General features: G+C 48.8%; 1 protein-coding gene across 3 annotated transcripts in view; it reads right to left on the reverse strand.

The window, feature by feature from the left end:
• futsch overlaps positions 1-21,729 on the reverse strand; it is a 199,838-nt gene that overhangs the window by 136,636 nt on the left and 41,473 nt on the right. Inside the window, exon 1 of one of the 3 annotated variants that reach the window (XM_065452185.1) lies at positions 19,990-20,216. The exons of the other annotated variants lie outside the window; for them this stretch is intronic. Within the exon in view, the coding sequence (XP_065308257.1) occupies positions 19,990-20,071 (82 nt within the window). The 5' untranslated portion in view covers positions 20,072-20,216. Of the gene's footprint in view, positions 1-19,989; positions 20,217-21,729 lie in introns of those variants that run through there. 3 annotated transcript variants of the gene reach the window in all.

The raw sequence follows: 21,729 nt of genomic DNA on the forward strand, positions 1-21,729 counted from the left end.
GTGTCGCGCAAGGGAGTGGGCGTTCCGTGTACCGAAAGCTTGCAACTTGCGAGAGACTCGTTGGCTTGACTGCACTGACACGCACGGCCGATAGAGTTCGCGGACGACCAATCGAGCCTGGAAAACACTTTCAGACAGAACAGCCCCGTCAACATGTGAGCGGACGGCAGGTGGCTAAGGGTGGATGACCCCGTCGCGATGGTCCATGCGCCGTATGTCCGGAAACAGGTGTGTTACGGAGGGCTCGGCTCAAGCGGAGCTCCTCTGTACGTTGGGCTGTAGACACGCTGCGCAGCTGAAAATACGACCGCGGTGTGGACGCCGTGCGACGCTGATAATCGTCCCGACTCGAAATTCGAAGGCGCGGCGACCGCCACGCCAAGAGAAATGTTAATTGTGCAGCTGGTTTCATGAGCTTCAATTAGCCGTGCTCGTTGCGTTCCTGTGCAGTCGAGTGGAAATGAAAATGCGCTTTCATGAGGCTTCGCACGTTTTTCTCAGATTTACGCGACCTGTTTTAGGCCAATACCTCAGTGGTACGGCAGCGAAGGTCTAAGGCAAGCGATCATTGCACGTCTCCAGTTATATATGGTAGGCTCACGCAAATGCGATTCACACAAATGCGTCAGTGTTTAGACAAACACCTAGCGCTTCTCATACGTTTCATAACCGATTATATTTAAGGTATCATTGAGCTACAGATATTTCCGTAATGCACTAAGTGCCAGTATTTTTACATTTGTTTCTTTTTCTCTACGGCACCATTTACTTTTCTCTTACGCTGCCAGCTGTTATACCGTTCTTCGTTGACCAATGTGTTTGTGTGTGCGTACGTTCGTGCTGCAAAAAATCTTTACAGGAGTAAAACTGCCGCAGAAAACAGCAGGACCTAGCTGGCGGCTAGTGGATCCGAACGTGCTATCTTGGAGAACGTCTCAGAGCAGTATGCGATATAGACTAGTTACTTGACCCCGAGTAATGAGCAGGGTGTTGCCACGGTGCGCCAGCGTAGTGTTTCGTTTTGCATTCCGCGGGTGCGGCCAAGGAGAGCGCTCAGCGGTAGCGGCTAGTTCATAAGTGAAAAACTCAGAGAGTCTGATCACTTTTGAAAGCGAACGGGGAAGTAATGGCGACCGTCGAGGTGAACTCGCATTTCGTCAGAAAAATGCGTTTGCACTAATGACACTTCACAGACCGTTTGTGTAACTTAAATTGTGCTGATATACCCCACTACGGTGTGTAGAGGCTGCTTATTCAATGAAAGTTGATCCAACAAGTCTTTCAATTTTATTATTCATCACAAAAAGGAAGCTGCCGCAGACACAACTAAAACTGCCTTTTCACTGTCGTTCCGCAACAGCGTTCCTGCGATTGCATAACCAGACTCTGCAGTAATGTTGCAAGTCGCAAGTATATTTGCCGGACCGTACATGCGTCAAGCCACATAGCATGCTCTCACTATTCTGTGACTTCAATGAAATTGCGTGATGCAAGCGGCTTAGTATATACTCGGTTCGCAGTAAAATAATCAAGAGCCCGAACCCTGCCCAGCGACAGGGTTTCTTTATCTCCCAAACGGCATATTGCAATGCCAAATGTAGGAAGGGCCCTACGCGAAGGCCCGTAGAATGGCAATCATCATTTAATTCTTTCGCGTATGCTCATTGTGTACATATACGCATAGCGTGACGCGTTTTCGTGTGTGTGTGCTTTTCGTTCCGTCTGTACGGGGAAGCGCATGCCAGACGGCCGTTTACTTTTGGGCATTGGCGGTTGTGTGCGCATGAGACAGAGTGGAGAGACTACATACACTACCTGCTTCCAATAAAGCCACAGTTTCGACCGAAAGGCGTAGCATCGAATGCCATAGCAAATTATTAGACAGTTACGCGAAACGACGATAGTGGTTTTATCGGCCGTATAAACTTGCAGACGATCGCTCACTGACTAAATTAACAAGCATGGTGCGTCGCACGCGCAGGCTCACTCATCTCACTTGCTGTCAAAACGCTTTCGCGAGTAAGAGCAGCAACAACAGCGAGAGAATAGACCTTCGCGCTGCATTTCGCTTCGACGTGAACTAAGTGCCGAGAACACAGCGCACACGACGCTATCAGCCGTCGGCGCACCTAGACTCTGTATCCGTCGTAGATCGCGTTCAAGGTAGGGCACGCGCGGCCGCGCTCAATCAGTCACCGCCGAAAGAAAGCTCCCCCCCCCCCCTCCTCCCCGGTGCCTTCCGCGCGATGCAAGACTGTGCGCTTCCTCCTAGGCTTCCTTCCTTGCACGCGCGATATACAACGACCATCGTCGGCTCACCCTCCCACGCTTTCACACGCACCCACAGCACACGGCGCACGGCCACGATCTTACCGCACTTAAATTTATACGAAACAACATGAAGACGGCGGAAAAGCGCCCGGAGTGCCCACATAACTGTTATCGCAAGAAAATTTTAACTTGGCAGTTTAAAAGCGAGCGCGAAGAATGAATCAAAGTGAGAAGATACACGTTGGGGCTAGCTATAGCTGTTTTAAATAGAAACTACGGCATTCCACTGAGTGGATATGTAGTACATTCTCGCTGTCTTGATGTTTGCTGAAGAACAATTACATCCCCAAGATGATAATATTCGTTCCCGCGCTGAAATAGGTTTTTATGCTTGCATATTTACTGGGCCATGCAAACGGCTTAAGCACTGTCGTTATAACTGTTTATATAATGGGCGCTCGCTGTATCGACGACTCACTGAATCCTGCGTCTGACCATTCTCAGGCCTAATTTACGCCCTCTCATTAAGGAAACGTTAATGACTAGCGCTAAGGAAGCGAAAAAAAATTATACAGTATAGGCAATCCAGTAAACTAAAGGGGAACAGCTACGCGAGAAAGAAAGAGATGGCGAACGCGCACTCGGGAGGGTCGATTTGAACGAGCGTACGCCTTTTTATCGTGACATGACCTCATTGAAGAAACTCAGAGAATTAAAAAAAAACCCTGATTCCTCCTCCTGCAGTTAGTACAGGCCTACACAAGTTCTCTTCTCACGTAGACGTAGCCAAATCACTTCGCGAGAAGCCACGCAGTGTGCAGAGTTTTATTTCACAGAGTTTGTGCTGGTTCCTTCGAACACCTCGCGTTTTACTTTGTTCTTTTCAAAAAAGCCAGAGGGAGCAAAAAAAAAAAAGATAACTTTGATTCCACTCAGTGACCGGCATAGCACGACAGCTTGACAAGGATGAAATAAATTGCCATTAGAATAGAGGCACGTTACCAGTAATAAAAAATAAGCAAAATCGAATGATCTGAACACGGATATGTTATTAAATTCGCAAAAGGACGGGGAAGGAGAATGGGGGAAGGGAGGAAAGTTCGCAGGCCGCACGACGCTGGTTCGATAGTTGTTGCAACGTCGGTGGCATGAATGGACAATCAGCGGCCATTTCTTCATTTAGAGAGGTCGCAACGTTACACCTGGAGGCACCGAAAAGACAGATGACGAAAAAGGCAACGACACAAGAAACGACAAGCCTGTCCGTGGCAGATGCGGATGCCCGAAAACACAAATTCTAAAAGGCCAGCCAAATGAAAGTCTTACTGAGCGCCACCTGAAACAGCGGTATCTGACCCGAAGACGACGACGAAGTAGCAACCGCGTAGGCACGATCACGAACAACCATGTTAAGTTATGGGGTTTTACGTGCCAGAACCACTTTCTGATTATGAGGCACGCCGTAGTGGAGGACTCCGGAAATTTCGACCACCTGGGGTTCTTTAACGGGCACCTAATTCTAAGTACACGGGTGCTTTCGCATTTCGCCCCCATCGAAATGCGGCCGCCGTGGCCGGGATTCGATCCCGCGACCTCGTTCTCAACAGCCTAACACCATAGCCACTGAGCAACCGCGGCGGGTGATGAAGAACCAAGACAAGGCAAATGGCGCGATTTCGACGACGTCGACACTGTAACAGTCACGGCACAAACCCAATGACAACAATGACGACCACGACAAACTGATAACACCGACGTCGGCATTTGAATGGCAACGCGACCACGCGATGGCTAATGCGCCGCAGTGACGTCATCGAAACCGAAGCGGGGAGGAATCGTTTTGTTTTTGTTTTCTCAGGCGTTATCCTCTTCGAAGTTAATATGATGGTGATGAGCGCTGTGTGAAATGCAACAGACGCCGCGAAAACCGAATGACGTACAGTCAACGTACATCTCCGTAACGCAAGCGAACAAACATTAAATTATGGAAAGAGGGATGGCGAAGAGCGGGAGAGTAAAACAGGGCGGAGTTAACGCAGTCTGCCCCTCCGCTACGTCGAATAATCAATACGTCTCTGACACGGACTCCCTGTTGTTTCCGCGGTGAAAAAAAAAAGAAAGAGAAGAAAAGAAGAGAGAAAGTATCATTGTTCCAGAACAAGCGACGACTGTGACGAAAAAGAAAAGAAGTGAAGGATCAGGAGGAGAGCGACGAAGAAAGCTTAGACTCGTGCACAACTAGTAAATTGGACGCGAACAAAGGTACCAGAAAAACAGCGCCGGTGGGGCAGTATGCTAATGCGGGGAAATTGAAGGAATAAAGCACGCGGATTAAGGCCCGAAGCGCGGGTTTTCGGGCGAGCGCAGTGCCGCCGGAGACCAGCACATTGCGAAGAGAGAAAAAATAAAGAAGAATAAAAAGAAAATAAATAGAGGGAGAAAACGAAAGCGGGAACAATATTTGAGGATAATATGATACGATTTGGAGTAAAGAAGCATAAAGGAAAATCAGAAGGGAGGACATGATTAACAAGTCAAAAGTTAAACCTTCGAATGAGCCCCCCTTTTTTTTGGCGCCCGTCAGAAGCGAAGAGCTCATTTTTTATTCTTTATGTGTAGCTGCAGCGCGCGCGGTCGTTAGCAGAGGGCCGCAGCCGCTCTCGAAGCAGGCGCTCGAACCGTACGCGGCACGTGATCGGAAATTGGAAACCTCTCCCTGCAGCTCGTTTCTGGCTCGCTCTGCATCCGGATTTTTTTTTCCCCTCATCCTATTTTACGCCGTGGTGCGTTGTCTTCCCCCCGAGCGACTCGGCGAAACCCGCTGTATAGGGCGGGTAGCGCCAGTGATGGCGTAACAGCGTTGTACGCGCGAATGCGGTATCGTGCTTCTTAGAGCGTGGGAGGGAAGAAGATGGAGAGAGAGAGAGAAACCTGGAACACGCTCGGGATCCTACATTACGGAACACGATCTCACATTGCGACGACGATGTGCCATCAGTCAGTGGTGCAGTGCCGCGCATGTCGGTACACGTATGCGTTCGGGAGAGGCAGCGTTCTCGCTGCCATGTACGAGCTCGGCCAACACCACTTAGACGGTAATTTATAGGTGGTGTTGGCTCTGCAAGCGTCATCAGATGAGGCCCCAGCTTCGGGGGGGGGGGGGGGGGGAATGGGAGACGATTATTGGCTCACAACGTCTTCGTCGCCTTGACGTGCTAGATTGGTCGACGGTGGTGCATTGTCGGTGATAACGAGATAATGTTTCTAAAGCGAAGCCTGCTTTGACTCTGTGATTAACTATGCCGCACGCCTCTCACCGGCCACTCGTACCTCGACAAGCATCATGCGTCGCCCGCGTCCGCGCGATGTGGTAGCGTCGCCGGCTGACACTGTGCATCGGCCTGATTTGGTGTTCTCGTTTCCGCCTACAGCTTTTCATAACATCGGGTAGAAACTTGCGTGAGATCAAAGTTGTGACATAAGCAGTGCACAGACATAAACACTGCACGAGGTTGCACATTGGATGGGATAAGAATAAACGCGACTTTACGCATCCCATTTGGTTGCTTAGCATTTAATTAACGACTTCGCTAAAGCTTCGCCTCGCATAGATTCCAGTATGTGTGTTGAATCTGCATGGCTTTTTCTTTCTTCTGCTTAGACTTCGTGAACCAGCGTGCAGAAATGAGTTTCTATATAAGGAAGGGCGTGATTCGCACCCACTAATCGAACATAACTAAGACATAGTAACGAAAAAAACAAGGAAGAAGGCAAGAAAATAATAAGAATTGCGCGAAAGCATGAAACAAACCATAAAACGTAAAAAAGGATAAAACAGACATCAACGTGACGAATTCATATATAAATGTCCAAGTGCTCGTGGGTTCTTTGAATTGGAAATGCATATTTTTGCAAGGATAATAACGGCTCATACTTAGGGAATAATGGGTTGAACTTACGTCCGCAAGGGCTCCCATAATTAACGAATTACCTACACGGAACTCGCGATTCGCTAACGTGTAAGATTCACTGCGTGTTGGTATAGTGGATGTGCGCGTACAGGAAGCGAGGGACGAGATCTAACTTGGTGTGTTCAGCGCCTTAGCCATTGTTTTATTTTGCGAGACATCACATGTCGGCGAGTTCGGTGGAAAATGCAGTGACTGCAGCGTCGCATTTATCACGTGTTTGCCATCCTTTGTCAACTGTGCTGACAATTCTATTGAGTCCCGTTCTCTGAAAGCCCTATTGGCTGTCGTCTCTGACGCTTGCTAAACAAGCGCTCATTGTGGCAGCAAAATAAGTGACGGAGATTAATCAGCGTCGCTCAAGGCTGCCAGTAATGCGTATCGAGGGCGACCTATCACAAAATATGTACGGAAACTGGCGTCAGAAAAACAGTAGGAGTTCGTCGATGGTGTTGCAAGGATGTCAAGTGTTCACGCGAGCAAGCATCGTTCGGTTGGGTGCCAGATCGGTTACCTTGTGGCACGGTCTCTGCCAGCCTCAATTCCATCGAACTCACCTGCAGGATAACACTGCTTGAGCACTTCATTGTACTTACTGTTTAATTTTCCGTGCGGCATAAAACGACGAGTCGCAATCACCTCTCCATAACTTCTTGAACTTTAATATTGTATTAGCGGCATTTCCTCTCGCGTCATTTTCCTTCAGTCTTCCTGCAGTTTGTCGTAGTGCAAACGTTTGCAGCACCTGCTATCGATGTTCAAGATTACTGGTGAATGAATGAATAGATCTCATTTATTAAATATTATTGTTTTTCCAGCACAGCAGTTAACACGACAGTTTAACTCTGAGATACAACTGGAACTCTTAACGAGGCGCTTTATGACGGTTTCAATCGTGCTCACAGAACGTACACACAAAGACTGCAAAAGCATCGTAATTTGCACACAGCCAATGACGACGCGTCTAATGCGGAACGCGCGTGCGCGGGCTGAAGATTATCGTGCACGCGCGAGCTCTCACACGTTGTCCTGTCTTTTATTTCGCTTCCACGTCCCCACCTTGCAAGTTTCCCAGGAATTATTCCGACAGTCTGACTTTTTGTATGGATTCTCGGGAACGATACATCTGACTGAGTGAATGTCTAATCAAGGCAATTTTCGTTAACGGCGCGTTGAAACCGTGAACAGTAGCGCCCAAAGCATGGTTCGGCATTCAATCTGCCTGCAGTTTAACGTGCAGACGCATACATAGAGCCGAACCAGTTTGGCGCCTCAGCGAGTGCATAAATAGCACACATTAACCTATCGACGACGTGGCCTTTAAAAAAAATAAACTGCAGCATTCATCCACCGAAACCGAAGTGGTCTATAATGTAAAGGCGCCAGCTCTAACAACAAAACGAGGACGAACGACGCCGCATCAGCCTCGGTTAACATCAGTCACAGCTCGGCGCTTGAAGCCGAAAAAAAAAAGAAAGCACGCTGAGCAAGGAACCACTTTATTAATTGGAATTCAGCTCACGCCACTTGGCCCCTACATAACAACCACACCACGCTTCGCTACGCACAGATGCCCCATTCTCTATACCACGATGGTATCCGGTATGCGGCAGACGCGACATCATATACAGTGGAGGAAGGGGGGGCTGGCTGGTTAACGACAGAAACGCTTCCTGTATTTCGACATCTCGAAATCACCGCCACAACCCTGAGCCTATTATTGCGCAGTCACGTATATGTGGTTCAGTCACGCACGCCGGTGTGAAAGCGATCGCGTTCGCGTCGACCGAGCCAGACGAGTGCTAGAGGTCCATTCCGACGTGACGCTCACTTGGTCCCTCTTTCTTTTTTTTTTAAAGCCATATTGTATAGATTGGTGAAAAGAAAGGACAAACTAAATTTAAGTAGCTTCTGCACGTAATCAAGTAATTTGCGCGCGCACACTTTAATCGAATTGGGTTTCCACTAAACGGAGGAGTTTCCACCAGAATCATCGAGAGAAAATTTTGGCGCTATTGTTTCCGGTACATCTGCCAGTAGTATAACGCTTTAGAAAGCATAGGAATGATGGTTATTACATACCTTTGCTGGACTTTGCACTTCTGGCTTCGAACGATCGTGTGACTTTGAGAGTTGGCCATTTTTAACAAGGTATCGCATTCTAGGTGCAAATATTCGCAATGATTATGCATGCACGTAGAAATTTATTACCTTCATGTGTTTAGAAAAAAAAATATGAATACCTTGACATTTGTAAGGACATATAGTTTTGATAAATAACGCCGCAAAATCTCTTAGCTTACTAGCACGAGGATATACATCACGTGATATGCACATCATTTCCATGGGAACGGAAAGATGGCACTGTCGTTCCTTACAGTATTTCAGTAGAAAATTCATTCATTCATTCATTCATTCATTCATTCATTCATTCATTCATTCATTCATTCATTCATTCATTCATTCTTTGAAGGAGAAAACGTTGTCGCTTGACAGCTTCAGGGAACCCTTGATCCCGTTCTTGGCACCCACAACAACAAACCGACAACGTCGCCAACAAACGCAAGCAACGTAATACGTAGACGCTCCTCGCGAATGTGTTATACACTGAGACAATGCAAAACATACCCCGAACGTACGGTGCAAATTCGGGAAGAACGGAATAATAAAGGCGACAAATGACGACGTCTCGGTTTCGGTATGAACGCAAAAAGAAACACTACGGTTTAGGCGTCAACAGACCACGTGCACATAGGGCACAGCGACGTCACGCTTACGTCACGCTGCAAGATCCGACGCTCGCTCAACGCTCGCGTACTGTCAGAGCGCGACCTTGGGGCTTTCGTTACGGGCGAGCAGCGCGCCCCGACTGCAGTGCACGCGCATCCAGGCACAGCGTGTGCAGTCGTAAAGAGGTGTGCGCTCTCGTCGAGGCCGTAGCGGCGTCAGGCGCAGTGCGCCGCCGTGCCTGTCAACACGTCCCGCCCGTATACAACTGCCCAGCGAACTGAGGCTACGAGACAAGGGGAGGGTCGCGATGATTCACAAACGCGTCGCAGGGTCGCCCGATGCATAATGCACGGAAGCTTTCCTGCCTTCCATTTCCGACGCGCGGTGTTTACGGGCGCGTGGTGGCCTTTTGATATATACTTACTGGTGCGAAGCGTGTATTACAGGCTCTGACAAAGGTGCCTACAATGCACTAATACGTCTGAACGTTCGCTGATCGCTGACTCCTGACAGACGGGATGGATGGATCGAGTGATGCGTAATGTTGTGGAACTGTGTGCCACTCGCGAACTTTACGGTGGCTGTGACGATTACGCGTATTTTCGTTAAGAAGATTTTGGTTATAACCGACGGGAAGAAACGCTACAGTGCCGCTTGCGAGTAGATGTTTCTTTCACAAACTCCTACTCATTCCTAATTGGAATGGCGGACAGTCAAATTGCTGCATATGTGGTGTCGAAGAAACAACCAACCATATACCCTGTGTGACTACCCTACATACGAACACGGGAGGAGTGCCCTTCGTACATCTTCGGAGCACTTAGACGACCGTGCTTTCACACAGGAGAAGATCTTGGGCCCGTGGCCTCGCGTGTCTGCTATGTGCAAGGCCACAAAGGCGCTGGTGCGTTTCTTGAAATGTATCAGCCTGTATGACCGCCTGTGACTGACTGAGTGGTGCACGCTTGTGCGCGTAACAATAGAGACGGTGACCTTCTTTCTTCCTTCTCCTCTTTCAATTCTCTTTCCTGCTTCCCCAGTGCAGGGTAGCCTACCCTGCACTGGGGAACCTCAGCCTGTTTAACCTTCCTACCTTTACCTAATGACTTATCTCTCTCTCTCTCTGGTTTACTGCATTCGTTCTGCAACACCAAACTGCACAGCGCGGTAATGGTTGTAATGGAGAATGACGGAAGAAGAAAAAAAAAGAAAAAAAAACCCCGCCGCGATGGCGTAGCGGCTACGATGTTGCGCTGTTAAGCACGAAGTCACGGTACCGAATCCCGGCCGCGGCGGCCGCATTTCGATTGGGGCGAAATCCAAAAGCGCTCAGGTCTTGTGGAATGGGGGCACGTTAAAGGTGGTCAAGATTAATCCGGAGTCCCCCACTACGGTATGCCTGATGACGAAATCGTGGTTTTGGCCCGTAAAACCCTAGAATTCATTCAAGAAGGAAAAAATAAAAAGAAAGGAAAGGGTCTATAAAAGAAGGTTAACTTCTACGTGGCCAGGGCAGGCTCATCGAGAAAGGTTCGAGAGCCCGAGTTGTCGGGAGTCATCTATACCAATTGTTTGTCCATACGGAGTAAGCAGAGCGCACCAGTTCTAAAAGCTCGCACATGCGCGCGCACTGTGCTACGCATAAAAGGTTTCTCCTTTGAGCTCAGTTTGACGCTTCGGGAACGTACTTGCTGATGCCTGATCTTCACTGAATAAGCCTACTTAGTTCGTTAATACAATCAAGCAACGGATATATGTGGAGTGTTGCTGACACAAGCCACAAAACAGAACGGGGACCGTTGGGAGAGGCCTTCGCGTTACAGAGTGCATAAATCAACTCAGGATTAATTTTTCCCTGGCTTCGCGTTGAGGAAGAGGAGGAAACAGGAATAGACAGAAAGACAGGGAGATTATCTAGTTCTCAGATCGGCTGGCTACCCTGTGCTCGGGAAAGGGGTAGGTAAAGGAAACGAAAGATCGTAGAAAAGAGATGTTGCAAAAAAGGAAAGAAGAGCAAAAAAAGAAAGGAGAAAAAGAAAAGCAGAATACAGCACTGCTCAAAGTCTGTCTCTAAGACCAGGGGTGCTATGATGTAACGCTATTCCACACTTTTCTATTACAATTCTGCAAGCAGCCCTCCACGATTGTTCGAAAATTTTGAAGCCACCCCCCATGCGCCTGTCTGTCACTCGACGTCACGAAAACCACGAATACGCCCCGCCCCATCTGATATGATATGCGCACGCTTATTACGCATGAATAGACCGAACGAAAGAAAAATATTAATTTCTGATTCGACGCCTTTCTCGTCATTAGCAGAAAAGGTGTTGTTTGACCAATTGCAATTGTTCAAACTTTTTCTGGCCGCACCCACTTTGCCTGTCTGTCACACGACGTCACAAAACCGCGAAAACTCACCGCGTCAAACTGACGTGTACGCATTAAAGGCGCATCAATATTCAAAACAAAATTAAAAGTTTTTCTGAATAGCTGGGCATTGCCCCGTTCCGAAAGGAATAGAAGATAGTTTCCCGCCGATCGCTGTGGCGCTGGCTACTCAAAGCTGCCGGGGAGTATGGTTTTATTTGCGTATAATGAAAGATTTTGCGTGGCCGTATAACGAACGTTATCGAGACCTTTCAGCACGTATACGACACTGCTCTGCCAACTCTATTCTGCTGAGTATCCCTTTTAGCGGCACGTTTTAACCTTCTGTTGCACGCCGTCGCGATTCTTTACCAGTCAGCGCAAGTTAAGTAAGGGGAAGCAGACTGATCGCAGACGCCGGTATCACCCTCCTGATCTGGTTATCTACTTTCATTGGGACGACCGTCGGTCCCGTCAAAACTCTCTCCATTTGAGCGTGCTCCTCGCTTCTTCTCAGCCAGTTAGATGAGAAAAAACTGCTCAATGTAGGCAATGCTATTCGCGTTGAAAGCAAAAGAAAGTGACGTCCTATAAAAGAAAAGAGCATTTGATTCGACTTTTCAAACAACGCTGCTGGTTACCACCCGATGCTTGCGTCGGTGGTTACGTAAATTTGACGTCAGGAGATTGGAATAAAGAAGATTGGAATAGTTTTACGTTATAGGGCCCCAGTTCTCCGCAAGAGGCGCAACAACGTCTTCAAAGCCTTCTGTGCTGAGGACGGTCTCGGCCAGTGTCCTTGGACCTTTTCCTCAGAAAAAGGGCGTTTGTCAAGGCTATCTAACACTCTTGAAAGTTCTTCCCTGTTCTTTCTTGAAAGTTCTAACACTCTTGAAAGTTCTTGTTTCCTCGCACCCACATTTTTATCGCATGTAGGACTGTTGGTCATTACGATCCGAAATGAGTAAGCATTCGTGAAGGCCACGCCAAGCCACAAACGGCACTAGGGGTGTCTCCTCAGCTCTAAATAGTCCTGACAGAAGACATAGCCGTAGGTTCGGATCCAGGTTGTGCAGATGAACGTTGGTCAATTCCATCGAGTTATACTGCGCAAGTGCAAGTTTACGTGCGAGCGAATGAAGCCCTGTAGCTGCGTCTGTTCTGGATAACGGTATAGCTACACAGTGGAGGCCTACATGAGCAGATGGGGTGGCCACATATGCACGGTCGTTCCCGTAGATACCGCAATGGACCACTGTCCACTGATAAACTATGTTGAGTTTTTCTCTATTGCATGATGATTAGGAAGTTTTATGTCAACGACTAATTGTTCATTCGGTCCAAGACGAAATGGGGACATATTGCACTGGAGAGCGGCCTTGGCGTCGGAGAAGATTGACCACGTCTGTGACGATTCTTCAATTACGAATTCTAGAGCAGCACAGAGGGCTGCTAGTTCTGCAGCCGTCGATGATGTAAAATGCGACACCTTGCATTTTATGGTGACAGAATTTGCTGGAATAACCACTGCTCCTGCTGAGCTTGCAGAAGAAACTGAACCATCCGTGTAAATGTGAAGGCGTCCGCTGTGTTTCTCATGCAAGAGTAGTAGTGCGGCTTGTTATACGGCTAAAAATGACAATTGCGTTTTCTTTTGGACTCCAGGAATACTTAGGAGGGCTTCGAGGGGTTGTAGGCGCCACAACGGTAATGGTGGTCTTGCTGCAAGCGTGAAGTTCGAGGGAAGCTCTGAATGATGCGAAGCAATAATATCGCTGAACACAGAGTGTGGCCTAGAAACAGGAAGTGAGGCGAGGTGGTGGGATGGAATCTGGGCAAAATGCCTGATGTGCATTCTTAAGGCTTCGACGCGAACATATGTTGTGATTGGGCGACCACGCGCGATGGTGACAGTCAGTGCTGAAGATGCACATCTCGGAAGGCCAAGGCGTGCTTGAGCTTGAATGGACTGGAGGACGTGGACATTTGTTCTTCGGGCCTGCATATGTCCATCACAGGTAAGCTGTAGCGCACGAACCCGAGGAACGTACAGAATAAAGTTGAAGCATCGCTCGTACAGATGCACCCCACGATTTTCCCGCAAGAAATCTTAGCACGTGGGTGACCATGGTGAGCTTCTTTTCGTGTAGGCAATGTGAGGGCTACAGGACAGGTCGCGGTCTATTATGACTTCCAGAAAGCGGTAGGTCTTCTCATAATTATAAGCCTGTCCACTGATTTTAATGACGTATGGTCCCCTCGCCTTGCGCGCGAAGGCAACCAGCGAGCACTTTTCAGGTGGCAGCTCTAGTCCCCGTCCTCGAAGGTAGTTTGGCGTCAGTGTAGCCGCTCTCTGATGTCTGGCACCTACGTGCAGACGCGTCAGCCCTGACGCCCAGGTGCAGATGTCGTCTGCATATATTGACAGATACATGGACAGCGCAAGTACTTCAACAAGGTCGACTATCTGTGAATATCTAGGACTATCTGTCCTAGATTTCTTGCGGTCAACGCGGATCCCTTTCCCGCAACCCTCACGCAGAAGTCTTCTGCTACTTCAACTTCGCGACGACTTTGGTGGAGAGCAAGGTACTTCAAGGGGGGATGCTGCTGTGATAATGTTTGTAGGGCGTAGACAGTTCTCCATATTTTAGATAAAGGGTTGTGCATATCAAGCAACTCGTATAAAGATTTGCATCTTAGAGACCGGAGCGCATCGAGCCGACGCTGAATATTCTTCTGAAGACGACTCGCCTCCCTCAAGTCATAGGTGGATTTTTTTCACCTATACCGTTGTTCAGCACTATGACGGATTGCTCGGAGCAACTCCCAATTCCGCTTCATATTCGCAAAACTGTGATGAAGGTGCAAAATTGGAGGCAGCGTATCGAGTGGCAGCTTTGATTAAGCCTTCTAGGTTTTCAAGAGAACCTTCTTCATTTTCTTGGCATTGCTTCTCTGTGAGTGACCTGTACTTTGACCAGTAAAGTGTTAGGGAATAACAAGCACTGCGGCCCAGACAGACAACAAAGAAAGGGCATCGGTAAGACATTACACTTTAATGCCAATGCACGCGCGGACACAGAAATTCGGGTCCACGTACGTTAAGCAATGCTGCTTAGTAGGGGAAAAAAAAGAAAAAGGAAGAAACCTTTGCTTCATGACACTTCGCTGAATTTTCGAAATGGCTCGTACGCACAATTTTGGAGTTGACGGTTCCAAGAAGAAGCAATGCGACATTAGCTCCTATATAGTATATATACTACACCGCATACATTCGCCTTTTCCATTGTCTGATAGTGCTGAATTATTTCGTTTTCGAAAAGAAGAAAGCCTCCACGGCCCGTTTAACGGGCTTTTTAAAGGCTGGTAAGCAACCCAGAGCGATCTTATCGCGGAGCTCACAGACAATGCTTCTCTGACGCCAGCTGCTAACAGTGAACCTTGTACGTTCCAGGGATTTCCGTTCCCTAGCCTGACATTCTATCAGGTTTTAGTCTGTTCGGAAGGGTTGCGCACGAGGCGTGCATTGCCGCAACAGGATGCGAGTGACCTACATGCACGACGGCATGCACGTGGCTGAACCGAGCCGCGCCGATCGGTTGCCGGCAGATGCGTGATCACGCTGGAAAGAATTCATTACGTGGAGCGAGGCTAACGGACCGTGACCAGCTCCGTCTACGCGAAGGCGCGCCACGCTGCGCACGCGCAGTGTGCCCCCCCCCCCCCCCCCACGTGCTCTCTCTACGGCGCTAATGACGCGGCGCTATCTGCTTTCCCCTCGACAAAGGTGGCTTCGCGAGATGTGCCGAACTAATCGGAGATTGTCGTCGTGCCCACACCAGGGTGTGAGCTGCGACGGCGAGAGGCAGGAGTCCGGTGCTGAAAGCGGCGAATGGATTGGAAGGACGTTCGAGGTGGCCTTCGTATACGTAAGAAGCTCGTGCGAAGCATGCGCGTCTTAGACACGGCCCACGCATATCTACTTAGGAGTCAGAACATATAAACCGGGCGTTTCTGCGAGCACTTTAAAAAAAGGAATTCCTTTTTAAAATTGACTGTGGCCGATAGTACAATTCTAGTCAATGAGCTGGTCTACCGAAAGAGGCGGTCATGCACAAGAAATTGAAATGCACCTATTAAAAAAAGATGTCCCTAATGAAGTTTTTAACTAGTGACCTTATGGCACATATTGCAATATACAAATTTTAGCCGGACAGTTCGCAATTAAGGCGGACCCACTATAGGAACGAATTTTCAGGATGACACCGGTTTCGAGATATTAATTCCGGAAAGTTGCGGAGAAATGCATCGGCGTTCCAGCTTCTTTTCGTTTCAATGCTAAAATGAGGTTTTGTTAAGAATGTAAGTGGAACGACAGCGCATTTTTAGCGCCAGTTTGATGGCGCATATCTCGTAAAGGTGTTATCCCACACAATTATTTTCGAGTGAATATGTCTTGTAGTCTCACCGGCTAGAATTTGTGAATCGCAATATGTCCCATAAGGTAATCAGTTAAAAACTTAGTGAATTTTGGTTAATTCGACGATAATACATTTCAATTTATTTGTGCTAGTAATATTGCCTGCCTTTTCGAGTAGACCTGCTCATGGAATAGAATTGTGTTGCCTGCCACAGGCAATTAAAAAAATTTTTTTTGAAAGTGTTTGCTGAAAACCCTGTGTATATGATGGACGTAGAAAGGAAGACACAGGCCGAGTGGCTGCTTAGTGCTAATGACATCTAAGGTCGGTCATTTCAAAGCGCTCCGCTGCACCGTCATAGTATACTGGTGCGGTGCAAGGCAGTAACTAAGCTTCGTTACGAGACTGACTCCTCATTATTAACGGCCCTCCACTCTGACCTACTTCTTCGCTTCAACTTGATAGGACGCAGAAGGCAGCGCCGCAATTTAGTGAAGGGGTAGCCGTATATGACGTGGCACGACCGACCGGCTCCCAAGTTGAAATTTCGTTACTGCAGGCGTAGTCTGGGCCTTTATTCGAAGGAAGTGGAGATATCTTTTTTGAACACCTTCCCATCACGAGAACTGCCGAGGAGAGCTATTGAAACGTAGTGCCTATTTTACTCGAGGCTGCCACACACTGGCGTGTAGTCTATGGGATCGTCTAACAATTCAGAACCATTTGGCGAATACGGGAGTAGTTGTGTTCCAATATGTCGTATTATTACTGGAGCCCGATTATCAACTTCGGAGGCCACTCGCTCTGGATCATGGTGTGCCCTGGATATGCAGCCTCAACACTGCCTTACGCTAGATGGTTGCGCTGCCAAAAGCATTCTGAAACAACGAGCGGGAAGCGCTGCAAGAAAGGTTAAGCTTTTTTTTTCACGTATCTAACAGGCTCGGTGGGGCCATCAGTCGCACTGCGCGCGTCGTTCCCGCTAACAATGGCGTCATGCTCGCCGGGCCGGAGCCAATGGCGCGCTACACTCTGATGCGCGCGGCTGTGTTAGTGGAGGCGCACTAAACGCACGCGCCGGCTCCCTCTGCTGCATCACGCGTCCCGCCAGACAAGCGGGCGGTGACGTAACGGCGATAGCGCGCCGGCGCGCAGCGAGCGACAGCAGATGAACCGAAGATGCGGCGCCAGACTGTCGCATGCTGTCGCCGTGTGCTGGCACGTGGGGGAGGGAGAAGAGCGGGTGAGAGGGGGGAGAAAGACCAGCGTATGCGACAGCAAAGGCGCAGACGGATAGCCATGCACTGAGCCGTGCCCCACATTGGAGGCAGAAACCAGTGGCTCTTCTCCTACCATCAATATATATATATATATATATATATATATATATATATATATATATACATATATATATATATATATATATATATATATATATATATATATATTGAAGTGGGCTCTGCTCTCAACGATGTCGAGCACTGCAGGACAGAGGCCCCGGCTGCGTTGGGCTGCAGCCAACGAGATCGCGAGCGCTTTGCTGCGCTCTCAGCGTTAAAAGGTGATATCAAGGCGTGCGCGACGTGAGAAGGGGAAACGAGGGATGCGATGTGGTTGCAAGGTGTGGGGCGCGACGTTGGATCCTGTGAAGTTCTGCCAAGTTTTCGAATTTCGCCAAGTTGACGGTTTGAGCCAATCAATTAAAGAGGGTGGAGCCCTTCTGTAAGCCAGTAAGAGGTGAAAAAAAAATGGGGGCGGCGAATTCGACAACCCGGCGGAACTTGACAGAAGGCGATGGTTTCGAATTGTTTCGATAGTGCGCAGAAGAGCATCCGTTATTGGATGCGCAGACAAAATGTGCGCGAGGCGTCAGCATTTACAGCAAGAGCCTTTTGTCAAGTGTCGCCAACCAAGCGTTCGGATATGAAGGCTGTGAGGTCCCGCCTGGTATACCGAATACCGAGGCTGCGGCAATTTGACGCGCCATAGTTTAAAGCGGCACATCTTCTGAATTTGAGTGAAGGAGAAGCGAAGTATGTTAGCGTTGTTAGCGTTGTTAGCGTATGTATGAACGTATGTTAGCGTTGTTACTAAGCAATGAATAGTTCATCCTGCTGTCAGCCATTGGAGGAAAGGACGCAAAAACGAACGTCGAACAAAGCGCGCAGACGCACCACATAAGAGCGCGAGCGCACTGGGCGGTGCAATGAACCTTTCGCACGTAGCTCAGTTGAAATACACACGGCGTCTCCCCTGGAAACGGCTCCGAACGCAAGTCCCGGAAGTTGAACAATGCGAACGCACCCTATTGATCAAGCGTGCACGTCTTCGACTGTTTCTCGAAGCTACTATGTTCGAACAGAAATGTACTGAGAGCTTTAGCTAATGCTGCTTCCTTCGTGTTCGAAAAGTTAGTATCTACGTGGACATTTTTCACAATTTCGTTTATTGTGAATCTATACGCTTGGTCGTGAGCTGCTTGCAGGTTTAGTTGGCACGTAAGGAAATGAATTACTGCGTTGGTGCGAAAGTAAGAAAATAAATAAAGGAAAAAAGGAAATAATCGAAGGCATACAAGGAGTATACAGACATTCCTCCTCTCGGTATATATGTGCTTGCGCCTGTTCCCTATTTGAATTGGCAGGCTCTTCTGTCTTTGTTTTCCCTTGGCTCTGCGCAACGTCTAGACCCGGATCACACAGCATCCCATCAGCATCTTTTGACAAAGGACAGGCCTTAACTGCGTATATCCAACGCATAAGTTAAGCGTAGCCCATTCATTGATACAGCGTAGTCGGAGGCCGAAGGCGATTCTCGCACGTTCCGAACGAGAAATGAATGCTTCCACCAGCACACCAGAATGCGTAAATGACCGCTGTATTGGCTGCGCGTTATTGAACGTGCGGCGACGCCCACGTGTATTTTTCGTCAGCGGGTGTTTCTCGAGGACAATGGCTCCAGCAAGACGACTGTGAGCTACCCCGCAGCGATATTAAGGCGAGGGAGGACAAAGAACGAGGGGAATTGTAAGGGAGTACCGTATTCTCAGGCGCCTGACCCGCCTTGCACACACTGGCTCAAGTGAAAAGAACAAAAGGCCGGGAATTATAATGCGGGCAGAACAAACTGTTCAGTTTGATACCTTACAGGGCTAAGGGGAAAAGAAAGACTGAAGGACTGGAATAAAAACAGACAGAGGGATAAAGATAACCAGACAGCAATACGTACGCAAGAAGGCGAGATAACATGGTTTAGAATGCCAACGAGTGTTCATAGTAGGCAGAGCACCGCATTATTAAGTACAGCAGTGACAATACAAAGCCAAAAAAAAAAGAAAGGCGTGATAGTGTTGCCCTTCATGAGGAACATTTTGCCAAGGCGTAGGAAATTAACTAGCGTTTTTCTTATAAGGTAGATTGGACGTTTGTGCCAGTGTAAACAGGCTATAACTTCCTTGCTCTCTTAAACTGTGTCCGTATGCGCCGCAAGCTAAGAAAGCGACGAGTGCTGTGATCCAGTTCCTCAAGTGGACGGATCCCAGTGACAGCCGTTAGACGACGGTCAGTTCGCGAAGCTCGTGTTCTCTCTCTCTCTCTCTCTCCCCCAGCTCTTTCTCTTTTTTCGTTCCTTAGCCCTCTGCACCCTACGTAAAGGGTATAACAAACCGGGTGCGCGTTTGGGTGCTGAATATTTCACGCCGAACTTCGCGTCCACAAGATTAGTTCGCCGTGGGGTAAAACGCGCGCAAATATGCTACTGCCACCGAATGGACTTTAAACCGCGCGTGTAGCTCGAAGGCGCGCTACACCAAAATACCGAATCCGTGATCCCCGTACAGTTTGCTCTCGCGGTGAAAGGATCGGCTTTGTATGCGTTCATCAAAAGAGGCGACGTGTAACTGGCTTTCTGCGAGCGCCGCGACGGCCACAAGCTCGCCCGTCCTCTCGGGAGAGGACGAGAAAGAAGTCGGTGCGAACTGAGAGAATGCGGACGGGGAGCGAGCGGGGCGGTGCCGCGTGTGCGGACAGCGGTCGATTGGAGAGCCTTTTGTCCCGTTACATAAAGAAGTGGAGCGCTTCTCGATTGACCGACAGTGCAAACACTCGACACTGCAGACACTCAAACACTGCAGGCGCGAGTGAGTGGCTTTCTCTGTCCGTGTAACCGCTGTTTCGTAAAGGCATAGAAAATGACAATAATGAATAAAAGAATGACGCTGAGATGTTTACCTGAGAACTTCCTGTCATGCTCCAGCACAGTTTGTCTCGGCGCTTCTTTGTGGACTGAGCGAGATGCACGTAACTGTTCCATTCGCAAGCGCAAGTCCCGACTCGACGGTATACTTGCTGTCCGCTGTGCGAATCCCAGTGCCGCCTAAAGCCTGTTTCACATGCAAGCGAAAATGCTCGCGAATCCTGCCGCCGCGCCGCAGAAATCTGTTTCGAGCGGCGGCGGCGGCGAGGTTCGGACAAGTTAGAATTTCATCGCAGCGGAAGAACGGCAGCATCGCTTCCGAACGGCCCGCCTCGACACGTGACCAGTGGAGGACTAGTGCGGGAAAGCCTGCGCATAGGACGGTGTTTATTTACTTGCTACACGGGGTACGAACTACATGCCCAGAGAGCGCAGGATATGTATTCATAAAATAAAAATTTGAGAGGCAGGGACAAAGCAATGCTTATGTTGGTAGTCGCAAACTACCGAAACTGGCTGAAAGTCCCGCGTTTTTTGCCAGCAACATTGCTATTCGCAGCGGCGGAAAACGCGCGGCGGCAATGCACGTGAAACGAAAGCTCGCGAAAAGCTTCGCAGAGCCGCGCCGCTGTTCGCTCCGTTCGCTCAATCGCGTGCATGTGAAACAGGCTAAAGGTTCACTGAGGTTCAGTTATGGTCGCTCTGCAAACCCTTAGTTGAGAAACTCCTCTGCCCATGATAAAGTACGAAGAGGAATGTGCTGCGGTGGTGCATTATGTAGACACTGAGCAGACGGACGCAGTTATAGAACAAACGTTTTTAGGACCGAACCTCTGCTAAAGGCGACTAGAGCGCCTTTGTACTCTTCCTGCAGTTCTGCAAGACAGACTGTGACAACGACGCCTGCCGCCTTAGCATTTCTTGCATCGATTTCCGTTTCCCTTCTCACAGCTTTTTCGCTCCCTATTTCTTTAAATTCGCTTTCCATTGAGCACCCCCCCCCCCCCCCCCTCCATGGAGGGTAGCAAAAGGTAACTTTTTTCTGGATAACTCCTTAGCCTAACCCCCCCTCTTGTCTCCTGATCTACAGAATCGCCGCTCGTAACACAATTGTTTCTTAAGTACTACGACGTCGGGCATTTTTTTTTTTTTCAATTTACCAGCGGTCTTCTAAACAACGCGCAAAGCACCTGCATTGTCTGCATGTCGTGAAACTTAGTTCACGAAGTAAATCTCAGCGCAGCAAAACTTTCGAAGTTGCTTCGCCTCCCCAACTCCCGCCGAGACCGCATTCCCGTTTCCTCGGCGTGTACAAAGAAAGAACTCCCGCGCCACTTCGCGAGACTTGCCGAGGGAGTGTGGGCGGTTCCGTCGACCTCAGTCCAGGAACGTTTCCCGAGTCAATTAAGTCTGGCGGCACGCCCGCGGCGTGTCTGGACGTCTGTTTGCGTTACAGTGGACTAAGCGCGTTTCCCTTCCTCACGTGGTGTCGACGCGCTTTCGGTCATTTCGCAACGTTGTCCTAACCCGTCCTTTGCATATACAGAAAACCGCGGTGCACAGCCCCCCCCCCCCCGAAAAAAAAAGATAATAAATAAAAGGAGCCCACAGTTGGAAAGTTGGGCTAGTTTAGTGCGGTATTCGGGAAAGCAAACTTACAAGCTGTAGATTCTTGTGAACTTTAGGCATATTCAGTATTTGATGTTACCACATCTGGAACAACGATATTCGCATTTAAGTGCATATTGCTGTTTTATTGCACAGCAGACACACCT

The sequence above is a fragment of the Dermacentor albipictus genome, chromosome 2 (genome assembly GCF_038994185.2).
Source record: "Dermacentor albipictus isolate Rhodes 1998 colony chromosome 2, USDA_Dalb.pri_finalv2, whole genome shotgun sequence".
Taxonomy (NCBI): domain Eukaryota; kingdom Metazoa; phylum Arthropoda; class Arachnida; order Ixodida; family Ixodidae; genus Dermacentor; species Dermacentor albipictus.